Source organism: Malurus melanocephalus, unplaced genomic scaffold, assembly GCF_030028575.1.
Source record: "Malurus melanocephalus ecotype Western Australia unplaced genomic scaffold, MMel_1.1 scaffold_61, whole genome shotgun sequence".
Taxonomy (NCBI): Eukaryota; Metazoa; Chordata; class Aves; order Passeriformes; family Maluridae; genus Malurus; species Malurus melanocephalus.
In genome coordinates this window covers 2849624-2860669 of record NW_026623293.1, presented here as the reverse complement: position 1 = coordinate 2860669, position 11046 = coordinate 2849624, and the positions used below count along the sequence as shown (strand labels likewise).

Below are 11046 nucleotides of genomic sequence, written 5' to 3'. Positions count from 1 at the left end.
CTTATGCAATTATATAAGGATGTCCCTCTTTTTCAAAGAGGCAAGTCATTTAATCTGGATTTGACAAGCTGATTTAAGTACAGAATTTAAGGTCAAATTCAGTAGAGGTCTGGGCACTGAATTTTAGGTGATCTGGCCTCCAGCATCTCATGAGCCACACTCGGAATCTCCGCATGGTTGATGGCAGAATTTGGGTGCTTCAAGACTTGGACACAACACAGGCAGCAGGATGCAGTGGGATCTTCTTCTATTTTCCAGGGAGCATGCAGCTGCTTACATTGAAGCAACAGGAAAAGTGGAGGACAAGGGTGTATCTGCAATTCTCTCTTGCACTAAAAGYCCCTTGAGGCTGGAGTGAGGCAATCCTGTCTGCCTGGGATCCATTGTCTGGAATCTTCTCCTGGAGATTGGTACCTACGCCCTTTCTTTCAAAAGACTCCACACAGATCAGTCTTTTAAAAACAAAGCAGGAAGAAGAAAAGGTGGTGATAGCTTTTATTATATAATGCCTCGGTATTCAAAGTATATGCTGAGGAAGTGGGAGGCCCGGGTTCCTGTCYCGCCTCAGCCCGAGGGGCCCAAACCCACATCTCCCACATCCCATGAGAGCGCCCCAACAACCAGGCTGGAGGCTACCYTGGGCGGAGGAGCCTCCTCCACCCCTGCTTTGAACCCGCCACGCTCTGCAGCCAGGAATTCCAGACTCGGGAGGGTGGAGGGGGCTGCGAGGGASAGCGAGGAGGGAGCGTGTGCTCCTCCAAATGCCGAAACCTCACCGGGGAGCCGCGGGCTGTCTCCTCACTGCCCCGGCAGCTGGCATCCCGGGAGCTTTGCACGCTGACTGYGGCTTCTGGCATCCAAATTCCTCCCCTCTCCTTGGCATGGTGACTCTAGAAAGCGCACGAGGCACCAAGCTGCCCAGTTTTGGCAGCTCTGGGCACCTGGGTGAGCTTCAAGGTACAGACTCAGGTGTTCCAAGGGTTTCCAGGCAACTGCAGGGTTAAATAGCAGCAGAGTTGTGTTTTCCAGACAAGCTGCCTGAGCACATGGACTTCAATTCAGTTTCTACCCTTTTGGTTTTGATCTTACCTACAGCAGAGGACGATTCTTTCTTTCCAACCAGGCACACTGGGTGGCAGACGGAATTAATGTCCCCTCCCTGATGCCAGACAATAAATCGGCTCCACGCTAAAATTTGGGATTAAGAGCTGTCCAGAGAAATCAAAGTGGGGAATCAAGCACTTTCCTCAACCTCAAGGCAATGGATGAGGGAAGAGGGACACACTCATCTTGAATCACTCAGATACAATGATTTGGTGTTAAAACTCTAGCAGTGATGATACTTCTTCCAGTCTAAGATCAACTTTCCTGGTTAAAAAATAGGAAAAAAAGGAATAAAAAGAAAAAAGGCATTATGYAAACAATATAACAGCAGGGTCCAGTCTTTCTTACAGTTCCCTCAGGATGGGCAAATGAAAATCCTGAACAGCTATGAACAACAGTAGCCACARCTTCAATAACAGGGCCAAAATATCCTGTGAGCTTGGCAGCCACCATGAGCCAAGAAGTCATGAAAAGGCACATTACACTTAGCAATATCTGATAGAAGTTTGCCTTAGTATCAGTTCCAGGAACTGATAATCACTTCTTTAGGAAAAAAAAAAAAAAAAGGCAGCTGGAAGGAAAAGCAGACTTTCTGGTAAAACTGTGACAACAGCATCAGCAGCTCCAACTGGTTTGCTGCCCATTCCTTTTGGCAGCCCAGTCATCTCCCAAAGATCTACACGTCTCTGTTAAGTAATCCATTTGGCTGCAGCAAAGGCATCCCCACTAGCCAGTTAGCCAGCCCATGAAGAGGCCCTCCCAAGCACTGTGGGCTGTTACACCTTCCCTGAAACTTGCAGGATCCAGCACATGTCCTGAAAAGCAGAAAAGAATGTTTTTGTTTTTTTTCTGTGGGATGAAGAATCTCTGAGGGAAACCTCACTGCTGCTTCCTTCATGCTCTAGGAAGCTCTCCCTAGAAATTTCTCCTTTGTGGAGGGCATCTCCTCCTCCAAAATAAGCCAAATTACTCAAGTGGGGCAGAGGGACAGTCAGCCAGCACTCTTGTAGGGACAAMACCTGCAGGGAACAGGCTTCAGCCATGCCTGGCACAGGATAAACACCTGCTCTTGCTTCCCAGCAGCACTCGGCCTTTCACTTTCTGCTTTCAGCAACACGAACTGGCTCTGCACAGAGTCTGTTGCAATTCCTCACATGCACAGAAACACACAAAGAAACTGTTCAGGAGGGCTCCTGCCAGCCCTGCTCCATCCCARCAGACTGCAGGCATCTTGCTGCTCTCTGTGTTCTTGTGGCAGGTGCAGAGGCATTCTCCTGGTTCCCCAAGCCCATGATGGTCTCTAACACTTGCTGCTAGAAATGACAGCAGAGACTATTCCATAAACTATTTGAAAAATGCAGATTCCCTTCCCTTCTGTGTTGATGTGTATGCATAATGTGACACACCATTAAAGCAAATCTACTTTCACTGACAGGGATACACACAGAAATAAACAGGCACGTGCTCACCTGAAACCAGATGAAAACAAAATTTTTATTTGCAGGTACGGRCATTTATGCCAACCAATACATAAAACCACTATGTGTTTTCTCTGATCTATTATGAATATGACTCAAAAAAAAAAATCAACAAACATTAACCACATACATAAATGTGTCATCTACACAGAATGCTTAAAAGTAATTGCAAAAGGATTTGTTGAGTAATTCCAGAAAAAAAAAAAAAAAAAAAAAAAAAAAAAAAAAAAAAAAAAAAGATTGTCGAGAGACGACCTGGTTGTGGGAAGAGGCACTTAATTCACTGCATGAATGACTCACGGTGAATTACTTGCATAACTCCACTCAAGGAAATCACTACTCTGCAAAAGTGCATACATGTTAAATCAACCAAAACACAGAGCAGTCCATATTCTTGGTACAATGCTGCCTTCCTGCTGGTACGGAATGAGGAAAAATCCTCTCAGCTGGGCAGGGATGGGGAGAAATCCTCTTTTTTGGTATCCTGGCAATGTTTTCAAGAGACAGTTCAACAGTGCTCACTTGCCCTATTCATGCTTGGCACTTTGGTTGAAAAGAAAATCCAGGCTTGTAATGTTCAAGAACAAGCTCTTGTTGACAGTGAAACTTTGACTAATAAATCTGAGGCAGCATTTCCCACCAACTCAGTTTAATGCCGTAAGATAATTACGGTCCTTTCCTGGCAAATAGAGAGCTCTATGAAGGTCAGCTGGCATGAACATTAGTATGATTTGCTTTCTTCAGAATACTCAGGATAAACAACTCCCTCCTTTATTTGCTATCTGTGCTTGAACGGTGAAGTACAAAGCTCATTGGAATTAAACAAAGGGAACTATTTTTCACTATTCTACCCCACATTATTTTTCCCATAGCAAATATCCAAAACTGAAAAATAAAGAGAAAAAAAAAAGAGGGAAAAAAAAAGAAAAAAGCACCATAGCTCTTTGTAAATCTCATGTACCTGACAAAATCCACCAGCCGCACTTGAGGCACCACATTCTAATGTTAAAGTGAGCAGGTAATCACATCCCCTTGGCTTCAACASAGTGATTTAAACTGCATAAACTGGGAGCTTTTTCTCTGGGTATAGTGAATGCTGAAACTTCAGCTAGTATTCCAGAGCCCTTCTGCTAGGAGCTTTAYTGATTCCAAGATCAGCTTGGTCTATAGGGAGACTCACTGCCCATTGGTTGGAGCAGCAGCTGCAACAGGAACAGCTGAGCACAGAGAGCATCCCATCTAGAGCAGAGCTCCACACGGGAGTGATGGCGTCAGGGCAGCAGCGTCCTTGGGAGGCAGAAGGGAGTTTGCTTTGGTAGAGCTGCCCAACAGCTGAAGGCCTGACAGCAAACAGCAGACCTGTCAGACCTGTGTGGTGGCAGCTGCAGCCTGGGCCACCACTGCCCCACTGGGGCCAGAGAGCAGGAGTGAACACAAGCAGATGGATCCTCTGCCCAGAGACACCCCAGCTGTGCTGACAGAAATGAGCAGAAGCCCCAGCTCCTCCTGGTGTTTCTACAATCATTAAATTAAATGCATAAATATTTCCTGGAACTTAGATCTTTCTTTGTCCTGGTGTCATTCAATCCCCATGTCATTCACTCATGGCAAACATTCCCGTCAAAAAGATCCTCAATATTAAGTTTCGGTGATGCYGTAGGTGGGAAGATCCAAGCAGCTCAGCCAAAGGAAAGCCTACAACCAAAAGTATGCTCTAAAAACCCAGGTTATTTCATGCAGAAGAGGGAAAAAAACCTCTGGGGAAGCTTTTAACTCATGTGTTTGAAGAAAGCAAGTATGATTCCAGTACTCTGCGCTGAGCCCAGCAACTTAGAAGCAGGATGTGTCCTGGCTCCTGAATGGCAGTGGGACTACCTCCAGTTTCTCCTCAAGGTTATTGCACTTTTCAGCATGTGCTGGATCTGTGGCTAAGATCTATAGGAAATTTTGTATCTCAGAACAGATGAAGCTATTGATTTCAGGCCAGTGTGGGAGTTAAGTGGTGCCAAGGTGCAGACAGCGCAAACCTGATTTCATACATCAGAGTATGGTCCTGATTTCTGTGCATTAATATTGCTCCAAATTCACGAACCTGCTCTAAATGTTGAGTTTACGGAATTCACGCTTGTTTTGTGAGCAGATTCCTAAAAAGCATCTTCAGCTTTGTTACTTATCAGCAGCTCTCTTTCAGGCAAGGGAACAAACCTCCTTCATCCACCTCTAGGAGGGAACTGCTGTATKAACATGGGAGCACACGCATTTGCCAAGTGCTCACTCTGGGAGGACATCACTCCAGATGGATATTGCACATCCCACAGGTGACTTGTGCTGTGACAACCCAAGCAAATTCACTTATAGGCAACTAAGACAGCTGCACAGTGGTTGTGAGGTAGACTTTTGGGAGAAACATGAGAAATTCTTAATGAATATTCCACGCTGATAAAAGGACAGATGACAATTTATTTTACACCAGGTCCTGCAACTTTCTGCACTGGAGGATTACTGACAAATGCAAATTCATCCTGTACTAAAGAACATGCATCAAAATAGCAGAGTGAAGCACTTGAGACARCTGGAAGACATAGGGAGGAATTTTGCATGGTTTTCAGAAAAAGACTGTTTTACAGTGTCTTGCTAAATTAAGCAACAAACTCATCAGACAGAAATACAGGACTGAGAGATAACACTAGATTTTGGAGTTATGCTACTCACCCACCTCACTTCTGTGTCCACTGACTTCCACATTTCAGCTGTCCATCCCAGTGAGCTTGCCACCTGCTTCAGGCAGAAGCCATAGTCCATCTGCACTGGTGCAACTGCAGTTGTTCTTCCATTATGATTTTTTAAAATCTATTTTGCAATACTTTTTAGCAATTAAAGCAAAAAAAATCTTGATAACGTGATCTGAGAGATCTCAGACTGCAGATGACTGGTAAAACTAAGTTGGCATGTATTACTGTGTTTTGTACCTCCAAGTGGAGGATTTTCAGCTTTTGGGGCCACCGCTGCCACCGAGAGGGGTTTGGAGCTGTCAGACATGTCCTGACTYAGCTCAGCTGTAACTTCTGCCTTTACACATTTGCAATGACAACAGACTTAGAAAGGCTTCTGAGAAATGCCTTTTATTGTATGACAGCCGTTGTCACGTGAACATCCACAAAAGAAATCATTCCATAGCAATACCAAAATCAAACTGTTACAACAAATGCAAGAACCAATTCAAAACAAAACCAAAGTTAAAATGATGAAAAAGCAGCGCGCTGTTACACAATGTAAAACATACACAGAAAGCCACATCTTCTGCAAAACTGTCATACGCTTATTACCATCACAGGAATGAACTGATTTCAACTCTAACTCTTTCTTCTCCCCTCCAAAAAAAAGAGGCAAACTTTGAAGTGACATATTTCAGAGGGTCAGATTAACCCAAAAAAGCAGCATTTCTTCTGATTATTTTTGCAATCTTATTTCAAACATGTACTGGGAAGGCAAAAATAAACCATCAACATTACTTAAGYAGCCAGCATTACTGAGGCTGGTCAGGAGACCCTCACTCTTCCAAAGGGCAGCACAAATGGTATCACAGAAAATCAAGCGCATCTGGCAAACGGTGCAGTTCAGTAAAGAGAATTTTTGTCCTTAAAAAAAAAGCAAATAAGCAAAACATGAAAGAGCCTACCCTGGCAAACTCTGGCTTTGAAAATGCCAACATGCTTTGTTGGCTCACAGTGTTTTGAGAAGGGGTGAACAAAGACATACCAAAACAAATGTACGAAAAACAATTCTTGAGATCCGAAGTAGAGGCTGTTCCTAGACTTTTACATCAATAGTTCTGTAACTGATGATTTTCAATACTACTGTATAAAATTATATTTATTAGAAATAAGACTCTGGAATACTTTAAGGCACCTCATGGCAAAGGAATATTTTAAAGGCCTGAATAACTCAGGAGACTGAGTTCCTTTTCCAAGATCCCCAGGAAGGAATGCAACTTTGAGTAACCTGATTTGCGATTTCCAAATAAAGCATAACATTTTTCGAAGTGGAAGGTTAGAACTACTCTAATTTTTTCTTTTWAAGGAAACATAAATCACCTTGCTGGAAAAATAATGTATTCATTTAAAAGACCAAGACTTTCACTACACGCAGGCCTTTTTCATTCTCTAATTGGAGTTCTGCCATTCAGGTACATTGCACCTTTTTATCCAACTGAAATGAAATGGGTCAGTCAGACTTAATCAACATCTGAACAAAACAGCTACCAACAAAAGAATCTAAAAACTAATTTCCTGAATACTTTTGTTGCTTTAAACCAAAAAGATGAAATCATGCCAACGACAGACATGAATGACTTGCTATCAGTTGTTCCACTCAGCAATCTATGGGTTTCAAGTGTGATTTTGTAAAAGAAGTGTTTTGTCTTACATTGATATTTGATACCTACAGCRAGTAGTGTCCTGCCAAAACATGTGAAGAAGCAGAATCAGCATTTTCAGAGATACATAAAATTTTTGTGCGCATTCAAAAAGGTACAGGATCAAATTAATTCTAGCTTATAGACTGATAGCTAGACCTGTCAGGGTCTCATACCAGTGAGTGCAGCAGCCAGCGTTTTAGAGTTCTGCTCTGAAATAYAACTTACCATAGATTCATTTCCAAACTGAAATGAACTAAAACTGTAATTATCCCCTTGGTTTACGCATGCAGATCTCCTTGGGTCTGATAAAAAAATAATCAACTGAAGGTATGTATGGCCMGGAGAACTCACTATTCTCTTAGAGTATTTACATCACTTTCTCTTAGTGTATTACACATCACACTTCCTCTTTTATGATAACTATCTATTTAGAAATATAAAGAAATCTGCATTAAAAAACACAGCTAGACTCTGAATATATCCACACTGCTCAAAAAAAAAAGATAAACAACGGAGCTGAAACTCCTAACTCCATGAAGTGCACTGCCTCACTAGTCAGGTCAGCCTAGTTCTGTTCTGCACCATTCCAACCAGGTCTTTCCATGGCAAAGCTTGAGCAGAATTTGGACATGGATCCATGGATCCTTGCCAAGAAAGCAGTTACAGACAAGGCCACAAGGTTGAACTTTCCTCATGCTATACAGTCTCTCAGCATTATCCAACATGACTTTGCACATTTAAACTTAACATCTTCACTACCTGTGCAGCGCAACCACTACTCTCACTCAGCTGCACAACAGCCCTCTCCTCACTTCAGACAACTTTAACGGAAACGAAAACAGCCACTGAACACACAATGATGTCTCTGTGCCAGGACACTGTGTAGGTGGACTGCAGGAGCTCAGAGAAACCCAAGGGCCAAGCAATACATAAAGTGGAGGTGGCTGGTGTGTTCTCAGAAGGATGGGCCATAAGCACAGCTCACACAAGCCCACCTGTGCCACGTGGCTCAGTGGTGGCAGCTGCCCCTGGCTGGCTGACATTTATCACCAGATGTARCAAAGCCTCCTGCTGTACATCACTGTGTGAAGCTCAGTTCCACTGATCTCAGGGGAACTTGTTGYAGTGTAAGGTGCTACACACCCCAGGAGAAGTCTTAGCACTTGCCAAAAAAAGGCCAAGGAKGAGAGCATGTCATTTTGTAACTCCCCCCTAATGGGTTCTAACCATGTAAGAGGATGTTACAGCAAACAGATGTCTGATGTTTGTTCCACAAGCTCCAAAGAGCCCTTGTCCCTCAGAAAGCTGGCTGGTGGCACTGCAGACACAATCCTCTCTCTCCTGGGATCTCACAGCAGGACAGCAAGACCCAGTGCAGGGAGGATGCTGCAACAGGGGAACAAGGGAACAAGGRTTCTGCCTCTCACCATTGGGCTGGCTCCGAGCAGGAAAACATCCAAGATGAATGATTGTGCTGAGGCACAGGCTTTGGCCTCAAATTACTCCTCAACTTTTTATTTGACTCAATTATATTCTGGTAGAACTGCYTGAAATGAGAAACATTCGTGTTTGCCTTACTTTTAGACTACTGGATGAACATTGGGTAAATAACATTTGTTTGGCATTACAAAGGTAATAGCAAGCATCTTCGGTATTTTTTWAAAAGCACAATATTTTCCGTGTCCTGAAGAAATCTGTTGCCTTTTAATCTCTCCTGTGCCCTTTAAACAGCAAGATGAATAGATGTATTTTCTACTGGACCTCAAAGAATAGCTCACTAAATYTGAAAAAATCTGAAGCAGCACAGCACTTGCTGGATCTATTTTTTAAACACGGGAATAGTGCCTTTGTGTTAAAGTGCTTTGCTGAATCAGGACATAACTTATGAATATTGAACCCCTCTCTCACTGCATTCCTCTCTATCAGCAACAGCCAYTCAAAACTACAGGTTGTATTTTCCTACCTGTTTTGGCAGGATGGTAACTTCAAACAGCTGAAGTTCAACAGAACCCCTGATGCAAAACTTTAAACACACTAAAGTTACATATTTTCAACATATATCTAATGAATTTGTTATGTACCCTGCAGTTACAGCTTTGGCTTGAAGGCACAAATATTAAGGCACAATAAATGCAAATAATGTATACATTTCAATGTGTTGTGTTGAAGATAACTTTGTACTACACAGTATTTAGGTATAATGACATGTCATTCAAACATTTCCTCAAGTTATTTTAATACCTTTTTTTCTTTGATAACCTGGGTAAAAGGAGGAATGTATTTTAATTATTTAAATATTTCTTCAGTGCAAATGTGGTTATTTTCTTCTAAGGTATAGAAGACTGAGACTGATTTTTCAGCATTTGGATTTTAGCAAAATAAAACTAATATTTACATTCATCTTGAACAGCATTATTTGAACTATGTATCAAAAAAATAAGTATATAGAACTTCTTTTTTATTAAAAAGAAAAAGTGTTTTGGCTTCTTCAAGTTTTTTCTCCCGACCTGCACAGGTACTGGTGACAGGTAGAAAGAGTTGCTCTAGACAAGTAAGTTGCACACTACCAAATCTGCTGTTTAGACAGAGCTGTCATGCTAAAGTGACACTGAAAAAATTTTGGTTTTGCTTGCTCTCAGAATTTTTCTAAAAGGAAAAAAAAAAGGACACATTCCAATTATTTTACTAAGCTCCAAATATGCACCCTAGACCTATTAGGTGTCCTGCACCTGTTTAAATAAAAGAGATCTCAACCACATAACTTTCAAACAAAAACTGAATCTGCCTGATTTCCTTAGCAATACAAACATAATTAGTTGGAAAGAAAAACATATTGCACTGAAATTAAAGAAACAGGCACAGTAAAAATTTTCTTCTCAGTATTAAATAGGAAGGATGTCCAGTGCAAAGAAACGYCCCCTCCCTTTCCTCTCCCATTGACACTTGCAAAAGTTGTCACTGAGTTTAGATGATCTCAGGTTTACATTCTATAGAAAACAGTTAAGGCAATGAGGAATCACAGTGCAGTTTCAGTTATGCTTAATCCTGAGGAAGGATCCAAGGAGGAGTCTGTGGCAAGCTGACCATTCTGAACAACTTCTGGGTAATTCTTACTGAAGTAGACCTAGGAAAAATATTAGATTCTGTGAGTAATCACGCACTGAAGTCCATTTAGTTTCAAACAAAATTTCTGGAGATAAATACATATCCTTGAGGAAACACAATGGGAACTTCAGGTTAGTTGCATTCAGTAAATGCATGTCACTGAAAAATTAGTAAAATTACTATATGATCTTACATTATAACAAAGTGTGAGAAAAATCCCACACAACCTGTAGATCCCGTCAAATTTTGTTAATTCAGATAAATAGATAGGTTTTATCGCTTTACATTAAACTGATAAGTAAAATCATTTTACTAGGTCAAAACACGGCGATAAATTAAAAACAGGATGACAAAGAAGCTGTGAAATCTTGCGTCTGCACAAGGGTTTCTCATTTTCACACATAAAATGAACACAATGGATTTGGATGTTAAAATCAGGTTGTAATCCCTATATTTTACAAACTGTGATTGACAGCCATTGAAACTTCGAAGTATATGTATGAAATATCCCGACGTTTAATTTGTGCTGCAGAGCAGTTATAGGGCCTATAGAAATGTGATCTCTGGATAGTGAACCACAATAATGAAAGAAGAAGCAAAAGCTTTAACAATGACTCAACCAAGCAACTTCTCTAAAACGTAAGATGATACCAAATAATAGGACAGTTCTTTGCCAAGCCTTTGAGTTCCTGAATTCTACCAATTTCTAGCTCAACTAGAAGAGATACAGGTTTCCTGATAAATGTATAATCAGAACATAAAGGAAATGAAATGCTGTCAAGTTTCACTGTTCCACAATCATCAGTTTTTAGCAGCTGTATCATATCTCTGTTCCTTGACAGATGCGCATAACAAAATGAAATAATGTCAAGACTTGTGTGCTCTTATCTAAAAATGTGTTTGGGTGAAAAAGGACTTCAAATGCAATTTTTTTTTTTCRAA

The 11046-nt window shown here is 41.5% G+C and overlaps 1 protein-coding gene across 1 annotated transcript in view; it reads right to left on the bottom strand.

Moving 5' to 3' along the window:
• Nucleotides 1-5443: 5443 nt before the first annotated feature.
• ABCC4 (ATP binding cassette subfamily C member 4) overlaps nt 5444-11046 on the bottom strand; it is a 146459-nt gene continuing 140856 nt past the window's right edge. Inside the window, exon 31 of the mRNA XM_057366223.1 lies at nt 5444-10123. Within this exon, the coding sequence (XP_057222206.1) occupies nt 10016-10123 (108 nt within the window). The 3' untranslated portion in view covers nt 5444-10015. The remainder of the gene's footprint in view (nt 10124-11046) is intronic.